A 20355-nucleotide genomic window follows, 5' to 3' on the forward strand; every position below is an offset into this window, starting at 1 on the left:
CCTTCAATGCATGATGGTTAAGCCGATGAATATGTGGGAGGAAAATATTAGATTTTCGGTTGTATCCAGGTTGACATGTGCAAAAATGTATGATAGTGCTGAATAACATTTTTCTAAGGATTCACTATAAAATAATTGCATGGAACGAGCTCACCGATTCATACATACAACAATAATTCAACGATTTTCAAAAATTCAGCTTTTCTGAAAATTTATTAGTTTGTCCATTACAAAAATAATCTTTTTTTAATGGAGTAAATAATTTTTAGAAGTACCCCGCCAGAAGTATCTCACTGTTTCTCTACAAGAACTACAGTAGGATGTCTCAAATGGATTCCCCAAAGTAGATGACAAAAACGACTGTCAAAATACTTGAAATTTATTTTCCAGGATTTATGCCCCACTTTTCTATAAAAAAGCATCCAAGAAATCCTAAGAAGTATTCCAACAGAAACCCATATGGCAAGTTTTCAATGGATTTGATCCCGGTTACCCAAAAACAAACCCAGAGTCAGGACAGTGACTCAAATCACAAGAACATCAATTTGTATTCCTTGTATTGACTACATGTATTTTCTCATCTTTTTTTTTATTCTTTTTGTTTTGTTTCTCATAAGCCATAAACAGCCAGAATGTTTGTTTTTTTCTTCTTCTTCTTCTGTGTTTGTGTGTGTTTATCTTGGGTGAGAAATTTTTGTTGTTCTTGTTCAAAGGGCTCTTTTCATCATTAAACATTAATTTGATTCATTTTTTTTGTTTCATCTTATTTTGGGTTTTGTGTTAAATCTGCTGTTTGCGCTGATTGCAGCGCAGCGGCTTTCAAAGGTTGTGTGTGTGATCATACGTTTTTTTGGTGTTTTTTTCTTTTTTATTTTTTTGGTAATAAAGCGCGGGATTTTCAAAAATTCGTTTATCATTGTTTTGCGTTTGTTTTTTTTTTTGTTTCATTTATTTTGCACTCTTTGAGGAAATAATTGAAAAACGAAAGGAAGGACTTGTTTTGCGTTTATGTGACTTTTTTTGTGAATGTTTTTAAAGATTTTTCGTTTTTTTAATAATAGTATATAGGCTATATCAACATCCACTTTCTTGAAAAGAGAGATAGAGGTGACGCATCTTTAAATGACTTCTGTTTTCATCATAATGACAGCTTACAGCTTTTAGTTTGTGTTTGTTCTTGTTTCTCGTCTAGTACATAGTTGCTGCTTGTGATTTTCTGTAATCTGTGTTAGAGTTCTCTATAAATTCTAAAATATCATATTTTCCGTTCATTTTGTTTTTGTTCTCATGACGTTTTTGTGCTAGACACATGTTAAAGTTGGTTTTGTGCAAAAATGGATTTCTGGTTTTACATTTAGTAAATTTTTTGTTGTAATCTTTTTTTTTGTTCTCAAGTTATGAACATTGTAAGTGTGTTTGTGTGCGACTTGCGATTAAATCTTAACTACGCTTTTCACTTAAACTAATATCGAGTAATAATGTTCGAGAGATGGTTGAAAAGCGGAAACGCGCAAAGTTGACTTGACTAAGCCATTCGATTACTTTCAACCATCATCCGGTCGAAATCCGAAACGAAAGCGAGAAGAATACCAAGTCGAGAAATGATAAAAACTAGATCATTGTACAGCACGCTTGTCACAGTATAATTTGATAATGTAAATCGTAATGCCTTAAGTAGTATCAAAAATATGTACAAAATCGTTCAGATTTATAAGAAGGTATATGGGGGAAAAGCCACTCTAGTATGCGGTTGCACCAAAACCTCGAGGTAAGCATTTTGGGTGAAAGCGTATGTTGATAGGGGAAAAGTTGGTAACAAGGGCACACCAAATGACTAGTGATTCACTAACATGAATTCTTGATAAAAAAAAATAATAATAATAAAATGTTTGAACCGCCAAATTTTAAAAAAAATCTAGCGAAAGATATCTCTAAAATTTTTGAAAGAAGCTTCCGGAAAGAATTTTTTAATATTCTGAAAGAAACCTGTACAGATTTTACGGAGAAGCTTCTCGTGGATTCCTGAAAGAATTTTACAAATGTTCCGGAAAAATCGTTGCTTTTTTTGTTTTGCTTTCTCAGAATTGCAGGAGGTATCTCTCCACAACTTCAGGAGAAATCATCTACAGAACTTTCCTGACGAAACTTCTCCTGTATTCCAGGCAAAATCTCTCCAGGATTGCGAACGAAATCTCTTCAGAATTTTGAGGGAATCTCGTCGGTATTCCAGGCGAAAACTTTCCAGAATTTCGGCAGAAATCTCTCCAAAATTTTAGAAAAAAAATCGCTCCAGATTTTCAGCGGCTTTTTTTCAGTATTCGAGACGAAGCTTCTCCAGAATTCCAGAAGGAATCTCTTGAGTATTTTTGAAGAAAATTTAGAGTTTTAAACGAAATATTTTCAGTATTGGAAAATAAACTAGACCAAGATTTCTGAAAGAACTCTCCAGTTTTTCAAACGGAATCTTTCCAGTATTCTAAACGAAATTTCTCCAGGATTTCCAACTGGAGCAATCTCTCCGGTATTCCAGGCGAATTTTTTCCAAGATCTCGGAGAAAATCTCTCCAAGATTTCTGAAGGAATCTCTCCAGTTTTTAAATGGAATATTCCCAGTATTCGAGACACAGCTTCTCTTGGATTCCTACAAGATTTCTGAAGAAAATCCTCATAATTATTTCAGACACAAACTCCGCAGGATTTCTAAAGTATCTCTTCAGTATTGAAGAGGAAACTTCTCCAGGATTTTTGAAAGAATCTCTCCAGTTTTCAAACAGAGTTTTCCCCGTATTCTGTACGAAACTTCTCCTAGGTTCAAATGGAATATCCTCAGGATTTCTGAAGGTATCTCACCAATGTTGCAGTTGAAATCTCTCCGATATTCTAGAAGTAATCTCTCCTAGTTTTCAGACGAAATCTCTCCAGGATTCCAGATGGGATCTCTCCAGGCTCCCAGATGAAATCTCTCCAAGATTTCTGTTAGAATCTCTCCAATTTTTAAAACGGAGTCTTTCAAGTATTCTAGACGAAACTTCTCCTGTATTTCCGGTGAAATCTTCCCAGAATTTGTAAAGGATTCTCTCCAGCATTTAAGACGAGTTCTCTACAGGATTTCTAAAATAATCCTCCAGGCGTAAACTATCCGATATTCCAGGGGAAATCTCTCCACGATTTCATACGAGATCTCCCTTGGATACCTGAAGGGATCTCTCCAGGCTCCCATGCGAAATCTCTACATGATTTCTGACAGAATCTCTCCAGTAATTCAAATGGAATCTTTTCAGCACTTTAAACAAAACTACTCCTAGATTCCAAACCAAATCTTCCAAGGATTTCTGAAGCAATCTCTCCAGCATATTATACGGCTTACCTTCATGGATGCGAAAGGAATCTCTCCGATATTCCCGGGGAAATATCTCTGCTATTCCAGACAAAATCTCCCCAGGAAGCAGTTCAAAATATATTTTTGGAACAATCTCTCCAGTTTGTCAAACGGAACCCGTACAGGATTAATTACGAACTTCTCCACGAATCCAGATGAAATCTCTCCGGGATTTCAGCCGAGTTCTCTACAGGATTTCAGAAGCAATCTTTCCGTTATTTTAGGCGAAATTCCTCCGATATTCTAGGTAACATCTCTCCACGATTCCAGATTCAATCGCATCAGGATTCCAGACGAAATCTCTCCAGGCTCCCAGGAGAAAATTCTCCAGTTTTTCAAACGGAATCTTTTCAGACGAAACTTCTTCTGGATTTCAAACAAAATTTCACCAGCATTTCTGAAGGGTTCTCTCCAGAATTTGAGTCCTGATGGAATCTCTCCGATATTCCAAGTCTAATCTCTCCGGTATTCCGCAGACAAAATCTCTCCAGTTTTGCAAACCGAATCTTTCTAGTAATCGAGAATAAACTTCTCCAGGATTCCAGACGGAATCGTCCCAAGATTTTTTGAAAGAATCCCTTCGGTATTCCAGACAAAATCTCTTGAAGAGTCCAAATGAAATTTCTTTGGGATTTCAGACGAAATCTCTCTGGGCTTCCATGGTATATTTCTCCAAGATTTCTGACAGATTCCAAACAGTTTTTCAAATGGAATCTTTCAAGTATTTTAGACGGACTATCTTCAAGATTTCTGAAGGAATCTCTCCTATATTCCAGGCAAAATCTCTCCAAGTTGCCAGACAAAACTTTCTCAAGATTTCTGGTAGAATACCTTCAGTTTTACACACGGATTCTTTCCAGTGTTCAAGACGAAAGTTCTCCAGCATGTCTAAAGAATCTTTTCAGGTTTTCAAACGAAATCTTTCCATTATTCGAAACGAAACATCTCCAGAGTTCCATATAGATTCTTTCTAAGATTTCTGAAGAAATCTCTTCAGTATTCCAGACGACTTCTCTCCAGGGTTTCTGAAGAAACATCTTCGATATTACAGACGAAGTCTCTCCGATATTACAGGGGAAATCTCTCCACGGTTTCAAACGAAAACTCTTCAAGAATCCAGACGGAATCTCTCCGGAACTCCTGGCGAAATCTCTCCAAGATTTCTGACAGAATCTCTCCAATTTTAAAACAAAAACTTTTCAGTATTCGAGACGAAACTTCACCTGGCTTCTAAACTAAACTTCATCGGGTATTCTGAAGTAATCTTTGTTGTTCCAGGTGGATTCTCTTCAGGATTTCTGAAGAAATCACTCAGATATTACAGGCGAAATCTCTCCAAGATTTCTGAAAAAAAAAATCTATTTCAAAATTCCGTTTGAATTTCCGGTTGAGATTCCAGTAATCGAGACGAAACTCTTTTGGGATTGCAGACGGAATTTGTTCAAGATTTCTAAAGAAGTCTTTCCGGTATTCCAGGCAAAATCTCTCCAAGATTCCAAACGAAATCAATCCAAGATTCCAGATTGAATCGCTTCAAGATTTCTGAATGATTCTCCCCAGTATTCCAGTCCAGTTCTCTCCAGGATTTCTTAAGGAACCTTTCCGATACTCCAGGTAAAATCTTTCCACGATTCCAGACATTTTTTTTTCCCAGAATTCCAGACGGATTCTCTCTAGACTTCCAGGAGAAATCTCTCTAGTTCTTAAATGGAAACTTCCCAGTGTTCGAGACGAAACTTCTCCTGGCTTTCAAACGAAATTACGTCATGATACCTGAAGGAATCTCTCCAGTATTCGAAACGAATTCTCTACAGGATTTCTGAAGGAATAACTCCGATATTCCAGGCAAAATCTCTGCAGGATGCCGGACGAAATCTCTCCATGATTTCTGAAAGAACCTCTCCAGTTTTTGAAACTGAATCTTTCCAGGATTCGATACGAAACCTTTCCAGGAATACAGAAGACATCTCCCTTGGATTTCTGAAGGAATCTCTCCAGTATTCCATACGAGTTTTCTCCAGGATTTCTTAAGGAATCTCTCCGATAATACAGGCAAAATTTCTCCGATATTCCCGGTGAAATCTCTCCACGATTAGAGACGGAATCTCACCAGGATACCTAAATGGATCTCTCCAGTATTCCAGACGGATTCTATTCAAGATTTCTGAAGAAATCACTTCGATATTCCGGGTGAAATTTCTCCTGGATGCTGGATGAAATTTCTTCTGGATGCTGGATGAAATCTCTCCAAAATTTCTGAAATAATCTCTCCAGTTTTTCAAACGGAAACATTACAGTAATTAAGAAGAAACTTCTTTAAGATTGCAGACAAAATCCTCAGGATTTCTGTAATCTCTTCGGTATTTGAGGCGAAATTTTTCCACGATTCTAGACGAAATCTTATCTAGAATCCAGAAGAAATCTTTCCAGGTTTCCAGGCGAAATCTCTGCAGGATTTCTGATATACTCTCTCCAGTTTTCAAACGGAAACTTCCCAGTGATCGAGACGAAACTTCTCCTGGCTTCCAAACGAAATTTTGTCAGCATACCTGCAGGAATCTCTCCAGTATTCCAGACGAATTCTCTTCATGGTTTCTGAAGGCATCACTCCGATATTCCAGGGAAAATCTCTCCAGGATGCTGGACGAAATCTCTCCAAAATTTTTGAAAGAACCTCTCCAATTTTTGAAACTGAATCTTTCCAGGATTCGATACGAAACCTTTCCAGGAATACGGAAGAAATCTCCCTTGGATTTCTGAAGGAATCTCTCCAGTATTCCATACGAGTTTCTTCCAGGATTTCTTAAGAAATCTCTCCGATAAAACAGGCAAAATTTCTCCGATATTCCCGGTGAAATCTTTCCACGATTAGAGACGGAATCTCACCAGGATACCTAAATGGATCTCTCCAGTATTCCAGACGGATTCTATTCAAGATTTCTGAAGAAATCACTTCGATATTCCGGGTGAAATTTCTCCTGGATGCTGGATGAAATTTCTTCTGGATGCTGGATGAAATCTCTCCAAAATTTCTGAAATAATCTCTCCAGTTTTTCAAACGGAAACATTACAGTAATTAAGAAGAAACTTCTTTAAGATTGCAGACAAAATCCTCAGGATTTCTGTAATCTCTTCGGTATTTGAGGCGAAATTTTTCCACGATTCTAGACGAAATCTTATCTAGAATCCAGAAGAAATCTTTCCAGGTTTCCAGGCGAAATCTCTGCAGGATTTCTGATATAATCTCTCCAGTTTTCAAACGGAAACATTCCAGTGATCGAGACGAAACTTCTCCTGGCTTCCAAACGAAATTTTGTCAGCATACCTGCAGGAATCTCTCCAGTATTCCAGACGAATTCTCTTCATGGTTTCTGAAGGCATCACTCCGATATTCCAGGGAAAATCTCTCCAGGATGCTGGACGAAATCTCTCCAAAATTTCTGAAAGAACCTCTCCGGTTTTGAAACGGAATCTTTCCAGTAAAAGAAACGAAACTTTTCCAGAATTTTAGACCAGGATTCATGAAAGAATCTTTCTTTGGACGGAATCTCTTCAGGATTTCAGACGCAATCTCTGCAGAGTTCCAAACGGAATCACCGCAAGATTTCTGAAGGAATCTCTCTAGTGTTTCAGATGGAATCTCTCCAGGATTCCAGACGAAATCTCATCAGGACTCCAAATGGAATAGCTCCTCCAGAATGAATCTCTTCAAGATTTCCAATCGATACCCACTTTCTCTGGCGACAGTCGACCTTTCCTACTAAACTCGTGTTCCACAATCTGTCCCAGGCGAAATTCCCATCGCCATTCATTCGAAGCTGAGTCATTTTTCCCAATCAAGATGGAAACGACAAACGATTGCAGCCATTGATTGCCATAGAGACAACGACGGAGTCGAAAGCGATAATACGATTAGCGATTGGATGTGCTTTTTCCCCAGTCGCCGGTCGAATCGCATTGCGGGGCCACCACAGTTCACCAACCGCAGCAAAAAGGCGCGGGTAGACCGAGTTTCGAGAGTCTGCTCGCTAATCGAAGCGAAACAATTCGGAAATTTGACCTCTCTCGGAATTGTCGGTTGTTTCTTCTGGGGTGACATTTTCCTGGGGTGAACGGAAGGAAGAAGCGACCTCTCGAATGATAATTCACAACTTGGGGTTCACGGTCGAAAGGCAAAGGTCGTCGTCAATTCATCTCAACGAAATTAAATCAATGTTCCTTTCCATCACCGACATCGGACCTCAGCCTTAGGAGATGAACCGCCCACGCTGCTGCTATTATAGCTGTGTGTAGCACCCAAATTGAAACATAATTGTACATCTTTTAGTGACCCGACGAATTATTTTCGTAAGAGGGAGCAAGTTCGATGTCCCAGTCGGTCGGCCGCTCGGCATGAAAGATGGATCACAATCACGGAAATCGCTACTCGAAGCAAACGACGGCCAAGCGGAACTTACGGGAGTGTTTCCGGTGCTGCGGAAGAAGAGGGCTGAACTTAGCTTTGCGCTTAATGCGAACAAAATGAAATATTCATGGATGGATGAATGTGCCCGAGGAGAGCTTTGTAGTAGAGTTGCTCTCTCCTTCTAGCTATATTGGTATCCATTTCGATACCCGGTGGATTCGTCTGAGCTGGTCCATTATGCGATAAATGGCGAACAAGGTCGCTGCAATGTTGAAGGTCGAATGAACTGATGTCGGAGAATGGAAACTACTTGCTAGTGAGAATGTGAAAAACTGCTTTCAGGTGTTCGATTCTCTTCAGGATTCCGGAAGAAATCTCTCTGTTATTCCAGAGGGAATTCTTCCAGGACAAAGGAACGAATCCTGCCAAGATATAGGACCGAATCTTTCGAAGATTTCAAAAATAAACTTTGCAGAATTCCGTAGGGAATATCTCATGGATTCCGTGCCGAATCTTTCCGAAATTTTATTGAAATTTGTTCAAGATTCCGGGAAAAAAATCTCTCTGGGTTTTCAAAAGAAGAAGAGCTCCAAGGTTGAGAAGGCAATCTCTCCACGAATTAGAACGAAATATCTTCAAGAATTCAGAAGGAATCTCTCAATAGTTCCCTATGGAACTGCATGAAAATCTCGCAAGGATTCCGGAATATTTTCGAAAAGAATCTTGAAAATTTATGGATTTTTCTTTTCGAGGATTATGGAAAAAATCTTTCAAAGGATTCGAAAAGAATCTTTCCAGGATTTCTTAGGGGATGCCATGTAGAATCTTCCAGAGTTTAATGAAAAAAAAATCAAAATTCTTGGTACCATTTTTTTAAGATTTCGGAAGGAATCGCTCAATCTCAAAAAAGTAATCTCAATCTCAAAAAATCCTGAAATAACTACCCAAGGATTTCGGGATAAATCTCTTCAGTTTTCTAAGGAGAAAATCTCCAAGATTCCGGAAGCAATCTCTTTAAGAATCAGAGAACGGAATACTTCCAGGATAAATGAAGGAATCTCTTTAGTATTCCTTAGGAAATTGCTCATGGATTCCGTGTGGGATATCTCCAGAAATTCATGAAAATCTTTTCAAGATCCGGAAGGAACTTCTCTAAGATTCCGAAAAGAATTTCCACAATCTATCCACGAATCAGAACGGAATATCTCCAGTACTTCGTAGGAAAAATCTCAAGGATTCTGTATAGAACCTCTCCATGATTTAATGAAAATCACTCCAGGACTCCGGAAAGTTCTAGAAGGAACTCTAGAAGAATTTTGGAAGAACCTTTTCAAAATTTCTGAAAAATCGATTCAGAATTCATGAAGAAATCTTTCCAAGATTTGGAAAAGCTTCTCTCCAGGATTCCCCAGGAAAAGTCTCATTGATTCCGTGTGGAATCACTCTAGAATTATAATAAAACCTTCCTGAAGATTCCTGATGAAAATTATCCTAAATTCCTGAAGAAATTTCTCCTAGATTCCAGAAGGAATCCCTCCTCTTTTCTGAATGAATCCCTTCAGTTTTTTGAATATCTCCAAGATTTCGGAAGCCTATCTGTCCACGCCTCAGAACGGAATAACTCTAGAATTTTTCAAGGAATCCTCCCAAGGTTTCATAGAGATTTTCTCGTGGATTCCATGAAGGAATCTTTACAGGATTTTGTTAAAAATTTCTCCCAAACTCCGGATGGAACTCTCTAAGATTCCGGAACAAATAGCCACAAAATTTCGGATGTAATAATTTCAGAATTCGAGAAGAAAACTCCTCGTGCTTCCAGAAAGAATCTCTCCAGGATGGCAGGAAGGATTTCCCACGATTCTAGAAGCTATTAGAACGTTGTGAAGAATATTTTCTGAAGAGATATCTTCAGAGTACTAGATGAAGCACCTCTATTGATATGAAAAAAAAGATCTTCAAAACTCCAAAGAATAACTTCTCACGATTGTGACAGTTTGAATCTTATCTCTCTTGAATTCCTGAAAGCATCTCTCAAGAATACTACAAGTATTCTCTGCAGAAATCTGTGGTAAGCTTGTGTATAATCCGGAAGGAATCTTTTCAGGGTGTTAAATGAATCAGGCAGAAACGTCTCCAAAACTCCACGAAGAGTTTCCCGGGAAATTATCGCGGGAAATTACTCCAGGAATTTCTTCAGAATTCTATTAGTAATCTCTTCAGGTTTCAGGGAGGAGTTTCTCCAGCAGATTTCGTGGAGAATCTCTGCAGGCAGTCTCTTAGAATTCCATAAAAATTCCGGATATCGTGAGGAATAAGATCAAGATTCCTTGAGAATTTCTACGGGACTCCTCGTGGGGATCCTCTTCTCCGGAATTCCGGTATTTTGTGGCCAATATCATCCAGATGTTGTAGCAAATATTTCCAAGATTGCGTGGAAAGTTTCTACAGGATTATTTTGGGAATCCCTTCAGAATTTCGTTGACAATCTTCAGAGAGAAATAATTTCTTCAAGATTCCGTAGGAAATGCCTCATTATTATTATTATTATAATTTATTTACGACATTTTACCCAAAAATGGGCATTCGTGTCGGGAGGAAATGCCTCATGGATTTAATTAGGGACTCCATTAAGCTTCATTAAGCTTCCAAATTCCTCGAAGAATCTCTCCCCGAGGAAGCCAACCCGAGATTCCATGATAAAATTTTCCGGGATTTTGTGGAAAATGTATTCAGGATTCCGTAGGAAATGACTCTGCAGGATTCCATGGCGAATCTCTCCAACCAGTGTTCTGAGTATAATCGTGAAGATCTCACAGGAAATCTCTTCAGAACTCGCGCGACTTACGGAGGGTTAATATTTCGAGGATTCCACCAGGAATCTCGTAAGGATTCCACAATGAGTCAAGTATCTCTCCAAGATAATTCTCCAAAGCACGCCAGAATTCTTGTAGAACTCTCCAGAGCTCCGGAATGTATTACTTCAGGAAATGTCTGCAAAATTCCGAAAAGAATCTCTTCTGAATTGCAGAAGCTGGAATTCCGGGAGAAATAACTCCAGTATTTCGGAAGTAATTTCTCCAAAATTGAGAGAGGAATTCCCAGCAATCCGGAAGGAATTACTCCAAGATTGTTGAAGGAATATCTCCTGAGTTCCAATGTATTCCAGAATGTGTTCAGCATTGTGGAGCAAACCTCTCTAGGACTGCGGCAAGAATCCTTCCCGGGTCGTTGAAGAATTATTCCAGGATTCCGACGAGCATTTCTCAAGGAAGCAGTAGAAAATCTCTTCAGGAAGTAATCTCAACGAAATCGTTCCTAAAAACTCTCCAGGATTCCGCCAGGAATCTCGCAAGGATTCCAAAAGACTTTTTGTCAAAATTTCTCCAGGATTCTGAACAAGTATCTTCAAGATACCTCACCAGAACATTATAAGAAATCCCTTCAGAACTATTGGGGGAATCTCTTCATTATTTCGAAAGTAATCTCAAAAAAAAAATCAGAGAGGAATCTCCCCAGCAATCCAGAAGGAAGCTCTCTATCATTGCGGAAGACATCTCTTATAGATTTCAGTAAACAGCTTTTCAAAAAACTCAGAAAAGAATCTGAAAAGAATACGGATTCCGGAAAAAATCTTTGCAGAAGGCTCTGCGGTATTCCAAAATAAATGTTTCTGGCATTTGAGAAGAAATCTCTCCGAAATACCGTGGACAATCTCTCCAAGAAACCGTGGGGGGAAACTCTCCAAGATAAAATGGAGAATTTCTCGATAATTTTGTGGGCAGACTCTCCAGAGTTCCGTTGGGAATGTCTCAATGAATTCGTGAGTAATCTCTTTAAGTTGGCGTAGGGCGTTTCAACAGGAATCCCCGATAAATTTATCCAGGATTCTATGAGCAACCGTCCCAGAGTTCTTCATTAAATCTCTCCAAGATTCTATGCTGAATGTCTTATTAAAAAGATAAGAAACTGCTACAAGATTCCGTGAAAAATCTTCTTAGGATTCCGAGAGTAGTCTGGTCGGAATTCAGTAGGGAATCTCTTCTGGATTCCTTGGAGAATCTTATCAGGATTCCGTAGGGAATCCCTCCGGCATTTCAAGAATATCTGGATTCCTAGAGATGCTTCAGAGAATAATTCATTCAGTATTCATAGAAGAAGTCCTCCGGGATTCCTAGGGTTACTTCCTGAGGATTCTTTCAACTGCTCAGCAATTCGTGAGGACTCTCTCCAATTCTGAGAGAAATCCCTCCAGGATGCCATGGAGAATCTTTCCAGGAATGCGTGATGAATCTCCACACGATATCGTAATGAATCCCGCTAGGAATGCGTGAGAAATTACTCTAGGATGCTTCAGAGATCTTCTCCAGAATTCTCTGGGGATTCCGAAGAAAACCTCTTCAGGATTCCGGGGAGAATGTCTTCAAGAATCTCTCCAGGATTCTGTGGAAAATCTCCCAAGGGTTTTGTGAAAATTACCTTCAAGATTCCTCAGAGATTATCTGCAGAGTTCAGAAGGCATATTTTAAGGATCCCAAGAATAATTCTTCCACAATTCCGAGAAGAAGTCCTCCGTTAATCCATATGGAATTTTCCTTTTTCCAGGACTCTATAAAGAGCCTCTCCAGCAGTCTGTGAGAAATTTATTCCACAGTGGGAAGTCTCTTTAAGTGGGAAATCTCTACAAAATTTCGGGAGGAAGATCCCCACGATTATGTCTGAAATTTCTCAAAGATTATTTGAGGTACTTATACAAAACTTCGTAGGATTTTTTCAACAGGATTTCGTGGGGAATCTCTTCAGAATATATCCCGGGATCTCCCCAGAATAACCCGTGTTATCTCTCCCGAATGTTGGCTAGAAACTATCCAGCATTCTGGAAGAAATCTCTCCATCGGTCCGAAAAGAATGTCTTCCAGATCGTGGAAATAATCTCTCTCAGCTTCACTATGGAATCTCTCTCATTCTAGAAGGATTCCGGAAGGACGTTTTACAGAATTCCATCCCAAAGTACTTTTTTTTCCTTTGAACTCCAATAGATCCCAATATCTATCAGAAAACCATTTTTTCCTGCAATTTCTTTTGCTAACGGCTGAAAGATTCAGCTGCTGGAAAATAAGTCAATCGTAGCTGCTTGTCTATAGATTCCATCTTGACCGATTTAATGGACTACTTTTGTTTCGATAATTCTGTTTTTCGGTGATTCGGGCAATATTGTTCACGGGTGCGAAAAGATGCGTTCCATAAATCAATCTTCTTCTTGACATGAACATGGAGCATTTTTAAGCACGCAAAGACTGATAATAGGTAACCCTTGACTGTTGAGGCAGATTATATTTCCTTCTCAAGTCAAGCAATGATTGGATTAGATTTTGGAGACATTACTAAAGAATTCCCGAAAAACTCTTCCACAGAAGTGAGGAAGAAATTTCTGCCAATTTTCTGATGAAAATTCTCTCGAACTTCTGGAGAAATTCTTCACAATAACCTGGAGAAAATTTCGGCAGATCACAGATTGTCGGAGGCAATTCTCGGAAGAAATATCTCACAAATTTTAGGAAAAATCTTCTACAGATTGTTGAAAGCAATTTTGTTCCAATATATCATCTAGATTTTTTCAGAGAATTTCTCCCGTGTTTCTGATTGGGTCCCTGTAAGAGAGAGAGAAGTATGTAGCTCAAAATCTCTATAATAAAGAAATAATAAAAATAGTAGAGGAATCTAAAGATATCTTTCAAACAATTCTGATAAATTTGGCAGTGATTTTTGAAGAAATATCTCATAAATTCCTGAAGAAATTCCTAGTCATTTTTCGAAAAATCTCTCACATTCAATTATGCTTCAAATTGCTGACAGATCATTTTATTGAATCTAGGGGGACCTCTAACGAAATCTTAAAATCTCTCTAGGTAGAATCTCATTCCTTATTTTTATATTAAGAATCATATTTAAAAATAACAAATTCCTGGAGAAATTTCATCTGAATCTTGAATGAAAAATGCACATTCTCCCAAACTTAAACTATTATACAATACTGAAACAATACTGAAAATCTGATATTACTTGAAATTCCTAAGATTTTTAATTAAATTTTCCACAAATACTCTTAAAGCAATCCACTGGTTGAAATTCTCATATATTTGTACACATTCTACGACAACTTTCTACAATATTTATGATTACAAATATCACAAATTTCTGTTGAAATATGCTACAAATTTAAGAAAAAATGGTAACATATTCCGAAACGAATCTTATGCAGATTCTTTGGAAAGCGTCCATAAATTTGTATCTTTCACAAACTCTTGACGGTACTTCTAATGAAGTTTCAATTTAAAAAAAAATATCTTCGTCGTATTTTTTTTTTTTTTTTTTCATTTTGGAAATATATCTCCCAGCTTTCTTGGGGACCAACAGAAATACTTAGAAAGAACTTACACAGATTCTAGGAAAAGCTTGTCATAAGTTTCAGATGAAAGTTCTGAGAGAGTTTAACACGGAGATTCTCGAAGAGATCTTTCGTAAAATTCTGGAAGAATATATCAAAGTTTTTCTTCAATTAAAAAGTTAAAAAAGCTTAATCTTTCCTAAATCTTTCCCAATCAAGCAGAATGAAATGACCAAGTTACAGGCAATTTGGTCGACAAAAACCCCTCATGAGGAAGAGAACAAACCTGCCGATAATACCGTTTGTCACCCTATTTCATGAATTTTTCAGGATTACTCTTGAAATTTCATATTTTTGAATAAGCTAATCACAGAATTGGTAATATTTCAAAGATTTCTAGGAAACCCGTTTGATCACTCTTGGGTGGAATCTGTTGTAGATTTTTCTTATAGGTTTTTAATGCGGTTCCCTGTAAATTCTAAGTAGAATTTCTCACACACTCCAGGGAATTTACAAATAAAAAACAACAAACTCTCATAGATTCCTCGTGGAAACTCTCATAAGTTGTTCATACATCACAGAGTTCTCATAGATTCTGAAAAAAAGAAACGAATATCCCAATATTTTGTAGAATTTTCAAGAATTTTTTGAACAGACTTCAGTGAATCTATCCACCGTTAACTAGAAAAATCCTTCCCTGATTTTCGAGGAAATGTGCTACAGGTATCAAATAAAGTTTGCAAGTTTAAATTTAAAAACAAAAAAAAATATTTTGGCTGGAGGAATTTATCACTGATTTCTACAGATAACCATCGTATATTCCCGAAGAAATCTTTTACAGATCTATAAACGAATATGTCTCAGATTCTTGGGGCAAACTATTACAGATTCTTGTAAGAATCTTTCACAGATCCATGAATTGAGATCCAACAGATTTATAAAAAAAAATACTTCAAACGAATCCTGTGAATTTACATGGAGAATTTTTTAATGAACCTTTCACATACTGTCATCCTGATTTCTGGTGAAAACATTTAAATACCCATGGTAAGATCTGCTTAAAATTGCGGCTGGATTACCCGAGCAAAGATTCATAATAAACGGATAACAAACTGTGTTACCTGATAACGAAAATAATTAACTAAATTTGTTCTCAGTTTGGTTGAATAAGCAGGCAACATAACAAACATGATAACAACCAATTATACCCACGATATCATTAAAATATCTCATTATGTTATCATCAGGGGTATCCTGATAACAACTTTTGTAAATCAATTGAATTGATCTGATTGAAAACTCATTTTGCTATCAGTGGGATATTTTCTCGGCCATTGATTACTAACTTCCGATGTTGTTGTCGATGATGGCGCTTCAGAGTTTGACAGGTGCGGTAACATGAATTATCAGGGTGATAACACAAAATTGGTAAATGAGTACTGGAGTGAGCACCAGTTATCATTTTGTTATGGGGCTTTTATTCGACTTTCATACATATTTTTATGAAATACCCTAACAGCTCTAAGCGGAATTTCTCATAAATTTCAAGGGAATTTTTTCCACAGATTTCTGAAAAAAAAAACTTGGTTTCCTTGGGCAATCTCTCATAGATTCCTGTTAAAAACTATCAAAAACTCAGTAAGTTATTTTTTTAGGATGCCCATCACAAATTTATAGAGATTTTTTTAAACGAATTTTTGGTTAATATCTCATAGACTTCCAGGGATAATTATTACAGATTCTTACGGGAGTCTTTCACAGATTCATTGGATACTGAATAGATTTCTGGAAAATGCTTTGTACGAGTCTGTTGAATATAACTGGAGGGATATCCAATAAGTTTCCGAAGGAATTCTTTATATATTACTGAAATAAAAGAATGTGCCGCTCGTGTATGGAGAATTTTCTCAGATTTTTATCATGACGTTCTTCTCATCAGTGAAATTTTTCAGAAACTCTTGGCGGAATTTCTTACAAAGTTTTAGATAGTTTTCAGGAGAATTGTTTTCAGATTTCTGTAGAAATCTTTCACGGATTTCTAAAGAAATCTCACTCGAGCTTTCCAAAGAATCTGCTGAAGTTCATAGAAGGAAACAGAACCCATTTTTTTAGTAATGACTAATTTTGGAAAAAAAAATATCTTAAAATTGAAGCAACATTTAAATGAAACTCCGTAAAATGATAATTCAGAATCGATTATTAGGGCTATTTTTAAAGCTTGCCAAAATACATAAAGCCCCAAATGCAGAAAAAGCAAGCATGTGTTATGCCCGAATCGTATTTTTCAATAAAATGGGAAAGCACAACTTGATGATGATTAACCTGGGCTTGTTAGGGGAATATCTGTAAATAAAAAGAAAATCGCGTTAAGTACTGTTCCTTTGAATTCCACTAAGAATTTGCATCCTTTGACAGATACGTATTTCGACCTCAACTGTAAGGTCGTCTTCAGTGTCTTGTACTTGACTCGAGTCAAGTACAAGACACTGAAGACGACCTTACAGTTGAGGTCGAAATACGTATCTGTCAAAGGATGCAAATTCTTAGTGGAATTCAAAGGAACAGTACTTAACGCGATTTTCTTTTTATTTAAGCACAACTTGTCAGTAAACCTTCCCTCTTAAACAAACTGCGATTACAAGATGGCACGGATTTTTCACTTCAAAGAAAGGTCAAATGGTACAGATCAAATTACTCACCCAATTACGGCGTTTCCGTTTGTTGACTTGACTTTTCCCGCACCCAAATCGTCGATTTTTCGTTTTTTTTTTTTCCTCTACTTCTTCAAACACCTAGGAGGAAATCTGACGGGAAAACGGAAACGGAAAGCTTCTTCAAAGCAGGTATCAGGGGGAAGCAAATTTATGGATACCATTAATCTCCCTAGTTCTTCCACCCCGAATTTTTACTCGCGTCTTAAGTTAAAGTGCAAATGGGAAATCGAAGCAATGTGGTAGGTAGTGGCTCAAAATCCAATCGATTCTTCGCTTCCTATCGCTCTTGACAGATGATTCGTTCACGTACAATTCTTTACCAACACGTATAAAAAACATGATTTGATGAATGCGGTTACTGCTTATCTGTTCCTATTCTAACATCCTTCCCTTGTTGTATTCCCATTCGAATTTTCTTTTTTTTTTGTAATTAGCTAATCAAGTGATTATCATGTGTTTGCTCTGGTTTACCTTGCATTAAATCCCCTGCGCGCTGTTTCTCTTCCCTAATTCTACTCTAAGTGTTGTTTCTGGTTTGTTTCTGTGTTAACATCCTGTAAAAAAACAACGGAAACAGAAACCCGGAAAAACGTCAACTCTTTCGTTTGTTTGTAGGTGTGTGTGTGTGTGAGTACCAGCGTGAAATGTGCAACGTTTTCAATCTCAGAGCTCGTCCTGCGATCCCGAACCCTTTTATGTCGCTAATTGGCGTGGCCCATTTCGTTAAATTATCCTTTGTGTGTAAGTCGGTCTGCATTAGGGTGCGGCTTATTTTTCGAAACGTGAGTCCTGCTTTATTCAATTCACATAAGAAGACAATTCTTCAAGTATAATTTGAAAGTATAGAGATTAGGTGATGGCCTTACAACAGTTACAGCCTTTTAAATTAAAATTCTGGAAAAAAAGAAAATAAATCGAGAAAAACGCGTTAAATTAATGTTCATGTAGATAAGTTTGGTAAAATTTTACCAAAAGATCAGCTTCAAAGAAAATCGTACTAAAAGATAGAAAATCAATTAGAGATTGACACATTGATAAGACCTAAGTTGAAGTAACTTTTTATTACTCTAGCTTTGTGCCACCTCTAAATTCAATATGTTTGGCTTAAAATCGTAGTTCCTTTTTTATGTGATTTACATCTAGATGAGCACACGAATTCCAAAATTTCAAACAACTTTCGAAAAACATGCCGCACCCTAGTATGCATCTCGCCACGTTCGCTTTCTCCCACACTGTGTAAACGTTTCATGCTGCAGCTCTGTTTTACGGTTTTTTTACCTAATTAACTTATAAACGCGAATATTCCCTAATGATTCTTACTGACTTGACTTGACTTGACTTAACCGAAAAAACTACCGATGAACAACGGTGTGTCCTTGGAAACACGCGCGTTTTTCTGTTAGTTTTCTGTCTTCCAATGCGTGCTGCTGCTGCTGCTGCTGTTTAATGGCAAATGTATCTGAATCGTTTTTGTTGTGCATTTTGTCCTACAAACAACTGTGTTTTTATCTGATTTTCCCCTGCTTCCACTTACCTCTTTTGTTCATTTTGGTTTTTGTATGACTTTTCAATATTACTTTAATTCTTACTAAATATCTAAATTGGATGATTTTTCCTCTTGCTTTCTTCTGTGTCCATCTGTGTGTGTGTGCCTGTGAGTGTGTCTGTCCGTCTGTATGTGTGAGTGTGTTTGTGTGTGTGTTTCGACGTCTCGATGACTACTAAGTATTTAAGCTTAAGGTGCCAGCATTTTCGACAGTTCCTCGTCCTGCAGGCAGCCCTTGAGGAACTCGTCCTGCGTCAGTTGGCCATCGTTATTTTCGTCCATCTTGGCGAAGATGTTTTTCGCGCGTTCCTCCGCCGAGTCTGCCGGTTTGTTGGACGAGCACGCACCGAGCATATCATATATCGCCTGGAAGAGAGGGAGAAGGAAAAAATGACTTACGTTAGTGGGAACAAAGGGAACGCATATTCAAAGTTTTTTTTTATCTATCTTTTTTTTTATTTAAGAAGTTAGCAGATATGAGGTTGCAAACATATATATTTTTTTTTGGAAAGGTTCCTAGCGGCACGCCGACGGACGTAGAAACCTCTCCTATCACTGGATAGGATAGAGAACATAATCCTTCAGAAGCAGTTCACCAGTCGTGCACGGAACATGTCGTCCAGTAAGACACTGTTGCGTACTGACTCTGAAGGTTACGGTAGAAGGTGTGAAAGTTTCGGTTGTGTCATATGGTCGATTTTGTATTTGTTTTTTTTTGTCATGTTAAGGTTTAAAGAATGTTATTGTTTAAATTTATGTTGTGCCTTATAATTCAGTAATAATCTTTGGTGTGCCTATGATCTGTTAGATGGTCGATGTTGAACCTCATTTTAGTACAGTTTTTTTTTCATTTTTGAAAGTAGTCTTTAGTCCACATTTCTAGCACTTTTAGCATCCTAACAGCTCCAAACTATAGAAAACATTTCATACAAGCAATCGAAAAACGTAAAAAATCTCTAATTTGACATAAATAGTTTTTTTAATTCATTGTTGGGCATCTAAGTTACTGCGACCAGTTGTTAGATCTATTGTGACATATGCCCCAGTTTTATTTAGCTATGTCAAGTTAGCGTATTACTATTGGTGTTAGCAATAATCAAACCTTGACTGTAAGCCTGATCCCAACACGGTGCGACAGTTAGGATGAACTGTACTACCGCTTTGGGGTTTGTTCTCCATACATCAAGGGGTTCTATTAGCCCCTTGTCGAAGAACTTAATTCTTTTAGCAGAAATTGCCGGACAACGGCACAGCAAATGTTCCGAGTCTTCTTTATGCATGTCGCAAAAGCGACATACATCATCCTGAAGTTTTCCAATTAGCTTCAGATGGTAACGGCTCGGATAATGGCCAGTTAGAAGGCCTGTGAAAATACTTAGATCTCTTTTTGACAGCTCTAAGATTTTGCGAGTGTTCACAAAATTTGGTTTTATAAAACGTTTGGACTGGTGGTGTTTTCCCAGTTGGATTTTATTTTCTCATGTTCCCATGTTTTAAACTCCATTCTGAGAAGACAACCAGATACAGCACAAAACGTGTGGTCCTATGAATTGGTGGTCCTATGAACAGTGCTGAAAATTTCATTTCGTCATATCTAAATTCAACCACCTACAGCTCATTTTAGAAGCTGAACCTGAGAATATGGTATATGGAAAATTTGTGCGGCTAGACCAGTTCTGCAAGAAAGTCACGGAAAAACCGCTATATTTCGAATATTTAAGGTAAATGTCACGGGCTACCTTTGAAAAATGCCAAATGATATTCATCGTGAATATCATTGGCATTTATCGAAGGAAGTCCGTGACATTTACCTTAAATATGCAAAAAACAACGATTTTTCCGTGACTTTCTTACAGAGCTGGTCTAGCCGCACAAGTTTTTTATATACCATATTCTCAGGTTCAGCTTCTAAAATGAGCTGTAGGT

General features: G+C 37.6%; 2 protein-coding genes across 10 annotated transcripts in view; both read right to left on the reverse strand.

Moving 5' to 3' along the window:
• LOC115270114 (neurocalcin homolog) overlaps positions 1–20355 on the reverse strand; it is a 579846-nt gene that overhangs the window by 47094 nt on the left and 512397 nt on the right. The gene's annotated exons all lie outside the window — the stretch shown is intronic.
• Positions 1213–20355, reverse strand: part of LOC109400621 (neuronal calcium sensor 2) — a 510430-nt gene continuing 491287 nt past the window's right edge. For all 7 annotated transcript variants that reach the window (XM_062853212.1, XM_062853214.1, XM_062853213.1 and 4 more), the window contains one exon: positions 1213–18795. In XM_062853212.1, the coding sequence (XP_062709196.1) occupies positions 18619–18795 (177 nt within the window). In that variant the 3' untranslated portion in view covers positions 1213–18618. The remainder of the gene's footprint in view (positions 18796–20355) is intronic.

Source organism: Aedes albopictus, chromosome 2, assembly GCF_035046485.1.
Source record: "Aedes albopictus strain Foshan chromosome 2, AalbF5, whole genome shotgun sequence".
Classification (NCBI taxonomy): Eukaryota; Metazoa; Arthropoda; class Insecta; order Diptera; family Culicidae; genus Aedes; species Aedes albopictus.